Source organism: Microtus pennsylvanicus, chromosome 22 (genome assembly GCF_037038515.1).
Source record: "Microtus pennsylvanicus isolate mMicPen1 chromosome 22, mMicPen1.hap1, whole genome shotgun sequence".
NCBI classification, from domain to species: Eukaryota; Metazoa; Chordata; class Mammalia; order Rodentia; family Cricetidae; genus Microtus; species Microtus pennsylvanicus.
In genome coordinates this window covers 28,322,440-28,340,558 of record NC_134600.1, presented here as the reverse complement: position 1 = coordinate 28,340,558, position 18,119 = coordinate 28,322,440, and the positions used below count along the sequence as shown (strand labels likewise).

At 36.9% G+C, this 18,119-nt stretch overlaps 1 protein-coding gene across 2 annotated transcripts in view; it reads right to left on the bottom strand.

Annotated features, from left to right (window-relative positions):
- Sema3d (semaphorin 3D) overlaps window positions 1-18,119 on the bottom strand; it is a 197,523-nt gene that overhangs the window by 36,539 nt on the left and 142,865 nt on the right. For both annotated transcript variants that reach the window (XM_075956062.1, XM_075956063.1), the window contains exons 8-10: window positions 14,540-14,682; window positions 1,970-2,084; window positions 741-810 (exon numbers count right to left, since the gene is read on the bottom strand). In XM_075956062.1, the coding sequence (XP_075812177.1) occupies window positions 741-810; window positions 1,970-2,084; window positions 14,540-14,682 (328 nt within the window). The remainder of the gene's footprint in view (window positions 1-740; window positions 811-1,969; window positions 2,085-14,539; window positions 14,683-18,119) is intronic.

The following is an 18,119-nucleotide window of genomic DNA, read 5'->3' as shown; positions in this document are numbered from 1 at the left end:
GTTGACAACTGTTTGGCTCCTATACCTAAAAAAATTTCAAGGACAAAAGCATTCTCTTTGGGGCTGGAGAGATGGCTCAGGGGATTATATTCAGGTTTCCAACACCCAATGCAGGCAGTTCACAACTGCCTGTTAATCCAATTACAAAGTATATATCGTATCTGATGCCATATTCTGACCTCTATGGGCATCCGCAAACTCTTGCACTTAAACACACATGGACACAAACACATGATAATAAAATATATAAATAAGAAAGCTCTTGTTAAAGCTTGAAGTAAGAGTACAGAATGGCCTGGCATCAGACTGGCTAGATATGAGAGTTTGACATGGCCACAAAGATCCTCATTATTCTGCCCAGACAAACATACACAAATCAAATAGGTAGCATTTCTGGTGTGTCAGCTTCACCAGGCTAACATAGTCAACTATTCAAACAAAAGACTTATTACACAGATGAATGTATTTAATAGATACAATCAAATTCCATAATCAGTTAATTTTAGTGAGATGATCTTTGATAATCTGGGTGAACCTGATTGAATAAATTCACAAACATTATAAAACCCAGCTAAAATATGTTCACATTCTATTACTGAAGTAGTTTGTGCTATGCTGAGAATTCAACTCCCTACCTTTTCCCAATAGCTTGACTTTTGGTTTTTTGGAATTGCCTAGCAATATTCCTTAGAATAAATTTCTTCATATGTTAGACAAAAAAAGACTTGTGTTCAACCTACCTGGTTGTGGTAAAGACTCCATATACTACAGGATTTCTTTCATCTCTCGTAGGGAGTAAATAAATGTCTTCTGTTAATGGAAAAATAATTATGTACCATATATTTTTGTTTTGCAGTAGTACATTTGCTTTTTAATAATATATAATAGTTCAAGAACGCTAAGCAACACACAACATAAAGATGAATCACTACAGTATTAAGGACTTAAGGGTAAAAGCTTTCTCACAAGCTATGTGACATAACCTCTTAGTGGGATGTGTCAATCAAGGGTAAATGGGATGACTCAGTTGGCAGTCTCCATGACTATTTCCAATCAAGGGTTTGTGATTCCAATTAAAAGGGAAACCAGAGACCAAAGGAACATTTTATCCAACAATTTAAAAACATGTTATGCTGCAATGGGTTGAGCCTCGTCTGTCAATGTGAAAATACATGCATGTGCACTGGATACAGCATTAAAATGGCCTTTTAATTGATTTTTATTGAGCTCTACATTTTCTCTGCTCCCCTCCCTGCCTCTCCTCTCCCCTTCGAGCCTCTCCCAAGGTCCCCATGCTCCTAATTTATTCAGGAGTAAAATGTTTTGCAGAATTATGTGAGCTATGGGTGTGTTTATTTTCAATATGAGTAAAGCATATAATACTGAGGAAGTAAGTAGAGGACTTAACCATTCTGCACGCTCGAAAATAAAATTAGAAGATTAAAAACTAATGAAGTTGACTTTATGTGTAACTAACATATTTTCAGAACTAGATTTTAGAGGACTAAAAAAAGAAGAAATGAAAAGAAATCTGTCTGCAGTCTCTCTAAATATGTTTTGAGTGGGTGACCACGGTCAACAAATCTTCCACACTCCCCAGCAGAGGGCATCCTAGGAACAAGGAATCCACCCAGACTCCTTCCATCTGGAGGAAGTTGCTCCCACCAAGGAAAGAGGAAAGAATGGATGGACTTTCTAGCCTATTGGTCTACATCTTCTAATTACTGCAATTATACATCCTTTATTAAATTTGAGGTTCTTTTGAATACAGACATACTTCGAATATTGTGCCTCCAGACTGAGGGCAAAACATAAGCTTTGCATGTGTGAATGTCATTTAGTAACAATTCCTTCAGGCTGCATTTAATTGTGAATGGATGTATCTGCCTGATGATGCTAGAATAAACACATGCTGAATTACTTAATTAAGTCCTAAGACTTTTCTAAGAACAACGGACATGTGACTTACGCAGTTCATCAAAATGAGTATCAGCCCCATCACTTCCAGGAATTGAGCAAATCAGTCTCGCCTTAAGAAAAGTTGTCCATTTGTTTATCAGACTTCGTTGCCCACCTACATCATTCTAAAAGAAAGGGAAACAGAAAGGTTAAAAAGTTACCAAGAGGAATCTACAACTAACTAAACCTGGCCATGTTTACAGGTGGTACCTTAGGAACACGACCTTTTGAAAAGGCACGCAATAGGAGTATTTACTTCAACTACTCAATCATGGAAAAGTTAGTTCGTCACTCAACCAGAAATGTTTCCTTACGGTTAAATGAAAGCAACGCGAGCATTTTAACCCCGGTGAATGAGTGGATGCCCGCAGAGTGCAGTAATTAAAGCAGCCTGGGGCCAAATGCTGTGTCTACCAAGTTTTTGTTCATGACCTACAAAATGCTAACACATCTCCAGTTTGTCATTGATAAAACATGATTAATGCCTTGAAATTCAGTTATTTTGATGATCAAATGGAAAGTTTTGTGTAATGTGTTTAGTATAGTGCCAGGCAACTTGGGTTCAATAGCTGTTAGAATGACTTATATGTCATATTGGTACTTAAGAACCATGTTTTCATATTTTCAAACTAGGCTTAATTATAGAATAAAAATGGTCTTCCGCAAACTAGTGTAGTATTAATTAAATATCGAGGAACCATAAGTATACACACATGCATATGAAAATAATTCTCAGTATTAACCTACATTTTCATACATTACTTCTTCTCAGAAGCATTTATTTAAAATAGTTTTAAACATTGAGCCAAACATAGACATCCACTTCAAATAAACAGAATAACCAGAGTGTCCCTTTATACATTAAATTTATAAGAATATAAAAAATATTTTCAAATAAGCTAGCTTTTTCCTGTGCTCATAAAGAACAGAATGCAAATGATTCATGGAATGCATACATTAATAATTTATTTCAATCAAAACTATTCTTAGATACATTTTCACTATTCTACTTACATTTAACAATGCCATATAAATCTTTTGTCTTTTCTCATCCCAAATTCTAGAAAACTAATGAAAAATTTAACTGACAAGTTTGGTATTTGACTATCGAGTACGTACCTTCTCTACTTAATGTCTTTAATCTAGACTAAATTGAAGGAGAATATCTGGATAACAATTCTAAGTAAGAAAACTGAGTCCATATACAATATATCTACACATATATACATACACACACATATATACATGTGCCCATATATACTGTGTTCTTCAAAAAATGAAGGGAACACAGAAGGAAGACCTCCTGTCTTCAGAGACCATACACCGAGTGCCACTATATGCAACTCACTGTGACTCATCTCTTTCATTCCTTCCTATTAAACAGGGATATCTCTTGATCAACCAAAAGAAGTATTCTTTTATTGATTTATTTTAGATTTATAAGATACAACCATATAAATTAAAGGATAATTTTAAATTTTAAAGGCATCAATCTTGAATGAAATACTTCATGTACTTAGTCAACAAATCATAACATCTAACAGATTTTTGTCTCACTCGTTTTTCTTTTTAAAAATTTAACACTGGGTTTCATTTTGTGGCCCTGGCTGGCCTGGAACTCACTGTGTAGATCATCGTGGCTTGAGCTAGCAGAAAGCCACCTTCTGCCTTCTGAGTGCAGGGATTAAATGTGTGTATCACTGCCCAGAAACTATCTCTTTCTTTAAAGCTTACATGATTCCAAGGCATTATGAAGAATAGAATAGATCTGTAGTACATATGTGATTGTCGTTACATATAAAAATATCTAATCACATGTATATACACAAACACAATAAAAATACAATTGTACACAGAAAGCATTTAAATTCAGGGGAGATAGAAAGGCTTTAGGTGATTTTGTTGTTGTTTTGTTTGTCATCCATGAAGTTTAGATTTTCTGCATTTGATAATAATAAAATCTGCAATAGCATTTAATTTCTAGATGGTTTAAGCTAGAACTAGAAACTTCTTAGTGCCTTTGGTGAGTAGAATATTCTTTTTTTGTTTTTTGTTTTTGTTTGTTTGTTTTGTTTTGCTTTGTTTTTTGAGACAAGATTTCTCTGTAGCTTTGGTGCTTGTCCCGGAACTAGCTCTTTTAGACCAGGCTTGTCTCGAACTCACAGAGACCCGCCTGCCTCTGCCACACTAGAGCTGAGATTAAAGGTGTGTTCCACCACTCCCCTGCGATTAGAATGTTCTGTACAGTGCCGCCAATCGGGTGCTTAATAAATATATGTTTAATCGTTAAGAAGTAACTAGTTTTACAAAGAAAACTGGCAAAATTCTTTAGAAAGGTTTGGAAAGCCACGGATGGAGTTTCTGCACACGGGGAAAACGAAGAGAGGTGTTTGAGATGCAGCAGATTCGATTCTCCGTCTTGTTAGCGACAGGCAGCGCCAGGGCACATGTGGAAAGATGAGTTGAAGAACTGACTCGGGGGCTGGAAATTAGGGGAAAAGTACAACAGATAGAACAATGCAAAACATACTGAGAGAACCAAGACAAAGCTTGTTTCAATGAAAACTGGGATCAATTAAACTAGTAAAGGAAAATGTTGGAAAAGTAAATTAGGGAAAGACCAAGAGAGGCTTTCATAGAAGGCCAAGGTGCCTGGATGTTATTAAGTATACAGTGAGGAAGTACTCAAGGATTGCAATTAGAAATGAAATGAAAAAATCATATTTGTCTTTAAGAAAACCACATAGCAGACTATATAATGCCGCTCAACTAACAGGCATGTCTATAATTGCTCTTAAATTTCTATTGCGTATATTTACTCTCTGAGTATCATTGCTCAAATGATATGCTACCTATTTGATGATTCTGATGCCTCTGAAGATGTAAAGGCAGACTTATCTAAATATGGCTTTTTGAATGATCATATCTCAGAGTATCATTCTTTTCTAATCCTGGTGTATCAAATGTCAACAAGTGCCCATATTCAAACATTTTCCCTATTCTACTTTCAATTCTTATCTATAGTAAAAATGAAAAAAAATTCTAACCTACTAGCTCCAATTTTGTTGATGAAAAGGGGAATGTTTATTGCTTAATCTGATGAATAAAAACATGCACGTTTTTAAATGGAGCAATCTTGCCTTGTCTCTCTATCCAGAAATCCTGTCAAGTTTCTTAAGGAGCTCATGATAAAAACAATCAAACAAAACAAACCAAGTGAAAGCTTCCTGCTCTCAGCATGCAGTGAACACAGCTTTGGCACAATGCTCTCAGTAAACACTGGAGGACTGGACATTGACTTTCAGAGAAACCTGGACCACAGCTAGGCAAGTCCAGTGCATTAGACTTTGTATTTCTTCTGCAAGGAAGCATCAGTCAGACTTTCTTGCCCAGCTTTCTGCCCCTGTGTTTGTTTGCAAATCCACAAAATCCCCTTTGAGAACTTCTAGCGCAGAAGAAGGCTGAGCAAAGGTAATCACATTTGTCCTAAATTGTCACAAGTCCACTCTTCTTTGTGAAGCTCTACAGAAGCCAGCGGTCTTACCAACACAAAAGATTTATTACTGAGATGTCAGACTGGGCAGCTCCTGGTCACCGCTCGCTTCTGTGTGCCTCCACTCTATTTATCAGGAGTGCTTTGTTGCTGGGCCCTCTGCACAGAGATGTACATGAAAGTAACAAAGAGATGAGGGTAAACAAGCCTGAACTCTTGTCCTCCCCAGGGTGATGAAGGACAGGGCCTGTGTGTTGTTGTTTGCTTGTGGTTTGACAATAGATTATGAATTGTTTTCGTCTAGTAGATCAGTCATGATATACCCTAATGGATAGAAATCCTTTCTTCTGTGCGAGCAAATTTAGGTTTATATCAACATTAAATTGCCATGCAGAGTAGCTCAGGGCCATCACACATGAGCTTTTACTGAGTGCGTCTTGTGACCTAAGGCTCACAACACTGGGTTCATATGCTAACCATAGTTTTATCTGTGTAAAACACCTGGTTTAAAGATCTCTTGGTACTTTATATTGTCACTTTCACCTATGCTTAGAAAAAAAAGATATAAGGAAATATATCAATTGACATTAAATTGTATTGCTAAATTCTTGAAATCAATAAAAATCAGGAATGTAATTGAGAATATATAGAAATTATATGTTCAAGGCATAGAGATGTGCTGAGTTAGGAAAATGTTTGCATAGTATATAAGAAGATTGTGCAATCTTAAAAATTATGAGTTCAAGAAGTCACATGTGTTATACAGGCAAATGGCTAGTTTTCTTCTCTGCCCTTTTTCTTAGTGGCTTGTGTATGTATATTTTTATTTTGACTTCTAAGATATCTCAACTGTCAGCTGTTAGTAGGTGGAAATAAAGGTTCTTGGCTGTCAAGCTACCTGGAACTTACTTGAGATCCTAAGAATCAGAAAAGCCTTCAGTGTCTTTGGAAGCAGTAGCAAGTAGGTCTCAGTAGATCTGATGTTTATCAAGGGAAGGGGAGTCACTCTGATATTTTCTTTTACTAAAAACACACGTCTGTATAACTGAGTTCTCTCAAGTAAATAAATAAGGCTGTGTTTCATGTGGCATGTCACCCATTTCTGTGTGAGTTACTGAGGTTTCACCTTGGTTTCTACGACTCACCTGATAGGATTACCAAGTATGATATCATGTAAAGAGTAACTGAAGCAGTCTTAATAAAATTGCAATTATCTCAGTTTAACATAGTGGTGAGAAAAGTTTTGTTATTCTCACATGCACCATTCACAAGAAACACAGTCACAACTCGCTGGGGACTTAGAGTAGAAAACAGGAAGAGAAACATTGATTTCTCATTTGTTTGGGGGAAGGGCAGAGCTTTTCTATTGTACATCATTCAATGTACAAAAGTATCCCCATTAAAATTCTCTTTTGTGTACATTGATAACTTTTTCAACATTTCTTTTTGTTTTGTTTTATTTCTGGGAGAGTGGGTCATGGGAGACACAGAATGAACGTGAAGTTCAGATGACAACATGAAGAAGACAGTTCTCTCCTTTGAACCCTGGATTCTCAAACTTGATGGCAAAGTCCCTGTATCTGCTGGGCCCTTCCATCCACTGTAAAACACTGGTATATTTTAATGTACATGGTATATGGCAATGAGGCTTTGGTGACCTTATTCTAGGTCTCACTTTATTTCTCTAATGTTATGATTACAGTTTAAATCTTCCGAGTCTATCATCTTGTATTGCAATTTTCCTTACCATTTTTATTTACTTACATAGAATCATGTAGACGTGTTTTAAGTTTCCAAAAAACCAGATTCTGTCCCTAGAAATAACTCAGTGCAGCCTGAGAAAGCCCAGAGAGGAGCCACCATGGCAGTTGCTTTGCGGGAACCGTCATCATCTTGAACAGTGGCATTCTTTAGATTATCCAATAGCAAATCTCAACACAGAATTAATTAAAGCCTGCTAGATGCAACTTTTTATGGCAGGTGGCACATCAGATAAAGAATATGACATACTGAATTAGAGAACCCATTAAGTCAAAATCACAAAGGTACTGATTCCCCAATTCTTCAAGCTATCTTTTTACAGTGGTCTGTAGATGGGCCTGTGTATTGACCTCCAAGAGACAACATCAATGGTAGAATAATATTTTCATTTATTGAAAAAAATGCTATGAACTTTACATCACAGTTCAAAACAAGGAGAGTTTTGCTAATTCCAGGTATAATGCAAGAACAAATATTACTGATGACAGCAACTGGAGAGAAAAGAATAAAGAAGATGTTTATTTTTAAATGCTTTGGAAAATTCCCCTCTTTGTCCAAGAATACAAATGAACGGCAGTGGATAAACACTGAAATTTTAACCAAAGGTAAATCCATAACTCTAGCTCTTATTGTCCTAATTTCTTGGGGTGTATTAATCTTTGGAAGTCTAAGGATTGGGAAAATCTGAATTCCCTCAAAGCAAGTCCATTAACACTGAGCAGTGTTTTTGTTATTTTTGCTTGTTTGTTTGAGACATCATCTCATGTAGCTCAGGCCGGCCTGGAACTCACTATGCGGCAGAGAATGATTTTGAACTTCTGCCCCTGCCTCTGTCTCCCCAAATCTGGGGTTACCGGCATGCACCACCATACCTAGTTTTATACCATGTTGGGTATAAAATGTCCACAGAGATTTTCAAGGAAAAGTTTTCTTTCTGTTTTAGTTTTCTTATTCGCTTCCTAAATAATATTTATAGGCAACTGCTTGAGATTTGCCATTGGAGAACATCAGTGCAAAAAGGAGAAAATATTTCTCGAGCTACTTTAGAAACTCAGGAGAGTATTAGAGATGCGGAATGTGGATGACACATTATGCTAAAGAACTTCGTTTTAAGCACCAGCGGGTTAAGGTCGGCACAGGTAGGCTTGCTCTCAGGTACTATCAAGGCCTCCAGATTTTCGCTTTACAAGCTACAGGCAGCATCATAAATCCCTTCCCAGGAATTTCTCTGACAGGAAAAGCAGATGGAAGTGCCACAGAAGCACATCTGTAACTGTGGGCACTAAATCTCTCACTTAGGTTGTAAGGGACGCACCGAAAGTAAGCACGCAAACCACAGCCCTGTAGAGATCAATAAATACAGAGAGCGTCATCAGCCTTAAAAACAAATCTTCAAAGGCAGCGATTGTCCAAATAGGGCCATATATCAAAATAGACAACGCGAGTGGAATTAAAGCAAACAGCTATTCATGAGACCCCTAGGCAAGTTATGTGAAAGGGCCATCCAAATTGAATTCCTGGCGTGGACACAAGGAAATGCTCAAAACAAAAAGGGAACTGGCATAGCCCGCAGCTGGAACCTAGAGTGGGCTGCATAAGTAAGCCTGCCACAATGCTTCCAGAAATGAAGGGAATCCACGTGTAATCAAAATAGCCTTGAGGTGCAAAGCTGCCAGCTAGCCCCGCTAAGGGACTGGCATTTCTACGTATTTCTATGTTAATAAGGGCATGTGCACGTGTGCACACACACGCACACACAAACACACACGAGAGCGGGGAGAGTGTGTATATAGGTATGATGGTTTCTAAAAGTACTGAACTGCAAAGTTAATAGACAGAAATCTCTCTGTCATTTTCCTCATCGGCTGTGCCTGATCATCCAGTCAGTGTGCAATTTCTCACCATGGAGATAGAAATAATCTACCACAAATGACAGAAATTCACCGGGGTGTAAGATGGCCCACTTAGTACTTCAAAATATTGACAGTTCAACGAGACTGAACAATTAAATAGAAATCAACAAGGATTTTAAAAATCACTTAAGTCTCAGCACCCTGTTTTAAATTTGAAAGGCTTGCTAAATAGTTGGGCTAGAAAGTTATGACGTTACAAAAAGATCATTTTTTAGGGGATATGCCCTTGATGATGGAAATCATTCTTAATTTGAAAGAAAGTCTTAATATAAAGGTATTCTTCTGAGCTATTATTGATTAATAGTGTCATGTGAAATTAACATACCAGTTAATTGATACCTCTCCTTTCCACATGTCTTAGCCAAAATTCATAGTTCTTATTAAAAAATATTTATCAAATATGGTTTCAAGGTACTTTGATTGTGTTCAGAAATACTACACATTTATAAATATAAGTATTTTTAAAAAATAAGAACAAAGCAGAGAGCTGGAAAGATGACTCAGTGGTTAAAGCTTTTGCCGCTCTCCCAGAGGACCAGAATTTGATCCCAGCACCCATCTCAGGTGGCCCACAACACCCTGAGTTCCAGCACCAGGGGACTCAATGGCCTTCTGGTCTCCATGTGTTACTGCAGATATGTAGCATACACTCACACAGAAACATATTTAAACATAAATAAGAATAAAACGAAACTTTAAAAAAAAATGAGAGCAAAATAGCAGTAGTTTCTGCATTTACAATTAACAAAATACCCGCTGGACCTTATGTCACACCTCTGAATCCCAGCACTCAGAAAGTAGAGATAAGGGAATTGAGGGATTTTAAGGTCAGTGTGGAATGTACAGCAAGTTTCAGGCCAGCCTGGAAATACTATCTTCAATTCAACAAAACAAATGGAAACATAATGCAATTCTACTGCTTGCCAAAATACTTTGGTACCTAACCCACAGGATACCACGGCCACCTTCTTCAGCTTATAAGAGATATTAAGTTGAATATATTCTGAAACTATGTATGTATGTATATACATATAATTTATAAATACATATTATTTATCATATACATAATGTGATATGTATATGCCATATTATATTTATCATATACATAATGTGTGTATTTTCAAGTACTATGGGCAGAGTTTACATTCATTACATGTAAGTCTCCTATATTAGATTGTTACATGCTCGCTCATACCCTGAAATCCAAGTCAATCATCCATTGAGCATATGCCACATGTAAATCCAATGCTCTTATTTAAGCATTACATTTTTTGATACAGTAGTCATAGAAGATATGGGTGTTTGCATTGTGTCGGTTGAAAATGGAGAAAAAGAGAAGGTAGGCAGTATATACTGAGTTGAATGTTTCTATCCCCTGGGCAGAGGTCATCAGTTATATGTTGACTGTCAAATTCTGGAGATTTTTGGCCTGTAACATCATTGAAAACTGCTTTGGTTTCCTTGTTCTTTCTTTTCTCTTCTCCTCCCATTTATCCACATACTCTCTTCCCTCTCCGTTCTGTTTTATTTGCCTGCATCAGTGTCTAAAGGACGCAGACTATGGACACGTGGTGCCCCACAATAACTGAGTTTTTATCAGGACATCATTCAAGGACTTGTGATAGCTCTCCCATCCATCCTACCATACCACAAAACAAATTCTTCTCACATTGCTTTTGTGTACATTTATATCTTATTTAAAATGGCTATTGTCCCTCTGGATCTTGTCTGTGTTTCATCTTGCTACAAGTATTTCTGAACAGTTTTAGTTACTTCCATGACTCAAAAGCCGACACATACTGCAGATTTCACACTCGAGAGCTGAGATGCCACAGAGCCCCTGGCTCACACTTTTAAGTAGGTTAATATGCTAACACATTCCAGAGCCACATCAGCTGCAGAAGTCCCAATATAACATCTATGCTGTTTCATCTCTCATCAGGGAATGCACCAGTTCGGAATTGTCAAGACCCCTGCCTTGTCTTCTAAAACCCAGTTACCAAGAATATAGGAGTGCTTATCTGTATGACAAGTGCCATCTAGAATAATATTGCCTATGAGGTGGTTATCACGTGATGAGGTCAATACCATTTTGGGAATGGGAACAAGAATGTACTGTAAATTCAGTTCTTCATCTTCAAAGCCATATTTCAAAATGTGACCACACACTGCATTAATACTGCAGATAAGAACAAGACCATGGTCATGAACTGCACTTATTTGTACTGATCTACATATGAGATACCTATTTGTTCTTTAGATATGTACAAATGGATTCTCTTTGAAATATCTCCTAAATGATCCTTCATGTCTTTTTTCATACTATATTGGATAAAACAAACTTCCTACTCACAAGTATTTCTCAATCCAGATGCATTCTTCCATTGTGGGCTAAATATATTCATTTTGCCCCTCTGTACCTCAAATATAGAATAACTCATTATTGCCTAGGGTCACGTTTTCAGTTGCTAACATGGAAACAAGACTTCTTATCACCTAATTTCCAACAAAGACATTGGTCCCCTGACACATGCTTTGAATTTTTAATACAAGATTTCAGCATCCTATGAGCAAGATCTGCCCTGACAAAGGCTAAATGGAATGCTTGGCCTCTCTTCCTCCATGTAGTGTAGTCCTGTTCACACTAGAGAATTCATTTCAATCATTCCCTTCATACGATGCTTTCAAACGTCACTGATAGCTTAGAGGTCTCATATGTCCTAATTATATCATCACACTTTATGAGTGTGTTTAATATCCTTTCCCTCAGTGTAATTTAGTTTTTTTTTTTAAAAAAAAAGAATAATAGCTTAGTATCAGCAGTGTCTGTGTGTTCTAGGGAAGTCATATTTTGATGCTATTGGTGAAATATTCAAATATAAGGCATAAATGGATTATAATATTGAACACATCAGCCCTTCCCTCAGACAATCTTTAATCTCTGTGGGTGTTCAGAAAGAGAGAGAGAGCGAGAGAGAAGAGAAGAGAAGAGAAGAAAGAGTAAGAGAGTAAAAGGGTAGTCTATTACCAAAACCTCTTACCAATAATATTATGACAAATAAGTTAAGTAAACAGATTTTCCAGGTAAATATAACACCAATTTTTAAAATTGAATATTAAAAGGGGCAGAAATTTTTTAACCTGTCAACAGTTCCATTCCGTGTCAAATTATTAGTTAAATATGGAAGCAAACAATGGCAGCAAGAACAAAACCTTTGTGTTTCCAAATACAGACTGTGGGAAAATGTGAGCTGAACTGGCAGGCTAAAGGACGGCCACTATATCAGAATAAAACCTGGGAAAGTCAGAGGGCTTCCACAGCCTAATAGGAGATCTTCCTTCTATACTAATTTCTTACAATTATCACACTCAATTTTGTTTCACAAAAAAGATATGTTGTTTTCTTATTGCTTGACAAAAAAAGTAGAGAAATAAATATCAAGACATTTTTGAAGTAAGGGAAACAAAACAAAAAGAATAAATTGCAAATAATGCCAGAATTCTTTTATGTGAAAGCAACATAAAAAGCAATGGTGACTATGAGTTGGATATGCAGTAATTAAATTGTGAACAAAGAATTTAGAACCAGATTTCATGGACATTTGACCAATAGATTATGGCTATATAGTGAGCAGTTTTAAGATGTCACACAATTAAAAGAACAATTAAGAGACTCATCTCTTTTCACACTAAGTGAAAAGTCTCTCTTTTGTTTCTCATCCATCACATCTTTATTTGATCTCATGATTTGATAGAACACAATCTTACTGTGTATTCTCAGAGGTTTTTGAGTTGGGTAAACACCTTTCCTGCTTTTTTTTTCTGCCTTTTCATTTTTTGCAGGAATTTTCTCACAGTTTAAAAAGAACATTTGATGGGTAATGGTTGAAATTCTAACTACAGTTTCTACATAGATATTTATAGTTATGACAAAAGCTGAGATATTCATCTACCTTTATGATTCATTTATACCAGAATAAAATCTTTACTTTGTTAAAAATAAATTTCAGTCTAATGGATTATAGCCATTAAGTAATAAGCATTGAACTCCCCACAAACAGCGCACTTGTCATACACTGCTTTCTAAAGGACTCATGAAACGCATTTACTGCTTGTAATCCCCCTTTGACACATTTAACAAACCTCACTTATACAAAGTGTCAGTCTACTGCGTGGCTCTCAGGGTCATGATACCATTGTTATGTGGCATGCTTCAGTACGCTGACATAGTAAGAGCACTCCGGGCATGGCCATTCATTCCTAGCAGGAGGCTTTAAAAGACGACTACAGATTTTTGGACTCTGAGAGAATGAGGATGCCTTTTAAACAATCTGTCCCCTCTGGGGTAAAAAGGATCAGTGGGAGGAACAGCATTATTGGCTAGGATGGTACGTAAAGAATGGCCTGGCCTCAAAAGTCGGCTTTCATTCAAAAGGTATGTTGTCATTAGCAATTTCAAGTGTGGTGATGGTTTGTATTCCTGCCCCTAGACCGGTTCAGAAGCCTGAGGGTACAGAACGCAACAAAAAGTGACAAGCTTAGATGGAAGAAAATGAAAAGTTTGTTTAAGACCCAAGAAAGATTGCTGAAGAAGGTATTTATTAACTTAACAGCTCTTGTTCATCACTGATTTATGTCTCGTCAGGAAAGTTCTTCCAGCAGAGGCAAATCCAGGAAGAATGCATATATTCAGACATCAAGAGTTTGGCTCCAGTACTTTCTCTATTCTGTAAAGTCCATAGCCAATCCACTAAAAGCCTTGATGGAACAAAATGTAACTCTCCAAAGCTGTTTATGTGGTCAGTATAATTTATATAAAATGGCAATATTCAGATTCAATTGGGGTTTTTTAAATAAACGTTTTATGCTTTCAGTTATCTTTTATTCTTCATTTTTCTCTCAGAACTTAATCTAGATTAATAGCATAGGAAGTATTTAATATAATAAAATAGAATTGTATTTCAAACTCAATTGGTCCAAAGAAAAGGCATGGTTGTTATATGTATGGTGTATGTTTGTAAAAATACAGACATGATTTTGTTAGTGTGTAAGTTACTCTAGTGATTATTCAAATTAAGTTGAGATGATCTAATGTAACATGGAAACATTTTCCCTCGGGGAATCAAGACAGTGAGTAGTCTTATTGGTAAGAGCATTGAATGGTACTGAACATCAGCAGAGAACCAACAATCTACAAGACCAGGGAGGCAGATAAGAACCAAAAATCAGATTGGAAAATAACTTGCTTTTGCTTTTCAAAGATGCATCTCAAAAATCACCCACGTATAGGAGTGTGAAGTGTGAACTAATTTTCAACTTTATCAATAATGCATGGCCTCCTTCCTTTCAATACTGAAGACACATTACTTCACGCACAAAGACATGGTTCTTAAGAAAAATAAATGAATCTTGCCTTACAAACTCTCCCAACTCTTGAAAGAATGCTTCTGTCAGATGTACTGCCTTCCTGGGATGATTCCCGAAAGAAGAAATATATTTTATCATCATCTGGATTATAGGTGTCTGGAATGGGGAATGTTCCAATAAACTTTGCTCCTGTTTGGAAAATAAAGAGAGTTGGAAGTTAAAACAATAAGATAATCCAGCCAGAATCAACTCTGGGACCACTATATGTGAAAAATTAGCAGAATTTTCAGAAAGTGATCGGAGAGTAGCATTCAGGAATCAAGATGTGCAGATCAACATGGTCAGTGTGGGTGTACGTGGGAGCAGAAAGAGCGGCTGAGCACGTCTACAAACAATTCCAGGAGTGGCTGAGAAAGTGTCTGGGGGAATCCAACTATCAGTGATTTCTACTAAATCAGTCTCCAGCCATATAATCACAGGGATATATATTCTGAGAAATGCTTTATTCAATGATTTCATCATTACTCTGCAAACACCATAGAAGTTAATTACAGGAATATAACAGGCCATGATGTCAGTAGGCAATACAATCTTAAGAGACCGCATTGTATGGAGAGTATACATGGTCCATTGTTGACCAAATGAAGCGCAGACGACTCACCTTCAAAGTCGTTTTCTGTCTAGCAATTCTGTGATTTTATGTCCTCTTTATCACGAGACTACTCCTTTATAGTAACCATGTGATTTCAGTAAACTTAGGGAAACCTGAAATGTCATCGATCATGAAAACTGTGGTATTCTTTATTACACTGTGTGAAATTCACGGGAGGTGGAATGAAAATAACCAATACTGCTTAGGTTCTTTCCAGCACATACCCTGGAGATCCTCTTTCTGGGTTTATATCTTAATGGTGATATCAGGCAATTTTGTAGACATGGTCTTAGTCAAAAGTCCAAAAGCCTAGTTATGTGTTAGTTTTTTTTCACATATAATAGGAGGCTTCTAATGTTATTTGTCTGGTAGAATCTATTAGTGGGTTAGTATATATAAAAGCACTGAGCAAATGCAAGTGCCAGATGTTCAATCAACATGAGCTATAGTTAGTCCTAGCAGTGCTACCTTGTATTAGCAGGTATTCTGAAGCCAAAGGCTGGAAAATCACAAGTACAAGACATCCATAGTGATTTCTGGGCCTTCCTTTGCTATTTAGTGAGAATCTGTCTCCAAAATAGAAAACACAAAAAGGATTGGAGACACCTTGGTAGCAATGGAGGGTTTAAGCATGCTTTAAGTTTGGGTCCCATCACCAGGACAGATCTCATCAATAAAGCAGTTCTTAAACAAAATCGCAAACCAAGGAAAAGGTCAGTGGGATTTGTTAAGGTGACAATAGTGAGGATGGTGACTGCCCTGTTATGAGCCCCTGTGGCTGGGACACCTGAGCGCATCATATACTTGTAAAAATGACATAAAGTTATTCAAAGCTAACAAAGCCTGCCTGTCCTGACCCAGAAAGCCATCCCTCATATATGGCCAGTGACAAAGTATTGCAGCACAAAATGGGAAAAAAAAAACCCAAACAACAAAACCCTTTATACTACTTCCAAGTCAGATAAAGTTTCCTAATGACTTGCTTAGATAAAGAATTGGTCAGTTCATGTTGTTGTTTGGTGTAACTGTAAGGCTGCCTGATAACACATCTTTACTTTGTTCAGAAACAATGTTTTGAATAAAAGCAAAGAAAATGAATACGGCTCTTGAGAAACAGAGGAAGCAGTTGAGTTCAACAGACTATGTGAGTCACCTGCGGCAATCAAGACACTAAACGTTCAGGGTACAGAAGAAAGGAGATAGAACATCACATTGTTCTGGATCCTTTCTGCCCAAGGCTATGATTTCCATGCATCTTGGGAGTTCTGAAAAAAACCATCCTCCAGAAATTGGATGGCAAGTGATCAAAGGTCCCATAAAGCAGGCTTCATGGCAGCCTTCTGCATACAGTATGGCACATACCTCTAATCTCAGCACTTTGTACGTAGAGGTGGGTCAGGATTTCAAGACCAAATATTGGCTCAAAGCAAAACACACAGGCACACACTCAGGTCAACGAAATCACGTGTACATCATTGTGTGCTCATGGAGCAATTAATAGTCTTCAGCCCAGCATTTCCTAATCATCTATTAGTCTGCTAGTCCATCTCTTTATTTAGGCAAAGAGAAGAGAGAAATGCCTACACAAACATCTGCTTATTCCATATTCTTTCCCAGTGGATTCTTAAATTCCTCAAAATCCACCTTTGGTCAAGACTCAGAAAAATACCTGAAAGTTATTTTTAGAAAAACACACAAGACTTGGAAATTTTACTCTTCAAATTATCTTAAATTGGCAAGGCTTCATCATTTTTAATTCCATTCAGGATTTGGACCTCCCCACTACTAGACACACATTCTAGATGCTGATGAATCACAATTGATTTTAGACCCTGAGAAAAGTAAAAACAGTCCCTTTTACTAGCTAAACTCTTCTGACTTGTTATTTAAATATATACATTATATAAATGTATGTAAGTTTACTTTAAAGACACATCACAGATAGGTATCATTCAGGGCATCTCCAATTTCAACACAGAGGAGGTGGAGATCATTTCTGCCTTAATTGCAAGTTTAAGGTCAATTTAATTACAAAAACTCTGTTTAAAACAAGCACTCAAACAAACAAACATACTGGAAATCATCATAATGTTTTCCTCTATCTGTGGGATTATATGTATGAAAATAAATAATTACTTGTAATCCCAAGGACTTCTAAGATAAAATGGTGATTAATCAATAAGAACTGACTTCAGTTTTCATTTGGAGTAGGTAAATATTTGCATATATAATGACATGTCTTTGAGAACCAATTCTCATGTTCCAGTTGCTTTAAAAGAAGTATCAATAGTCAGCTATAGTGGCATATGGCTTTAATCCCAGCACGCTGGAAGCAGAGACAGATGGATCTCTGTGGGATCGATACCAGCCAGGTCTACAGATTGAGTTCCAGGACAACCAGATTGTTTTGCAGAGAAACTCTGCATCAAAAATAAGAATATAATAATAAAAAGAGCACCAATACGAAAAATGATAGCATACTTATAGACATAGAGCTGGGGATTGATAACACGCCAAAGAATGCTTTAATAGTCTTTAATACAATGCTGCCAAACTAGATGAAAATTCCCAGTTATAGTTTAGAATCATGGACATTAAAAGAAAACAAGCCCTTGTGAGATGCGTTTACAAGCCGTTAACATGGATATGACTACTCTGTAGGTGGAGAAAGAGAATAGCTCCACCTATTGTTAGCCCATGCCTAATGATGAAGATGTATGACTGGATGACAGAGGCCAAAGATTGACTAAGTAAATATTTAGTACTTAGTATGAGCTCAAAGGGGGCTAAGACAAATGATTTGGAAATCCTCGGAATATGATTGGCCCTCTTCATTTAGATAAGTGCAGGATCTTAAACAAGACATTAGTGGGAACATCGTAGACTGCAGCACTGAAAAGCAAAGCAGGAAAAGTTACACATGTATTGTAGTGACTCCTGAAATGATACTGTTTTCATATCTATGGAACTGACA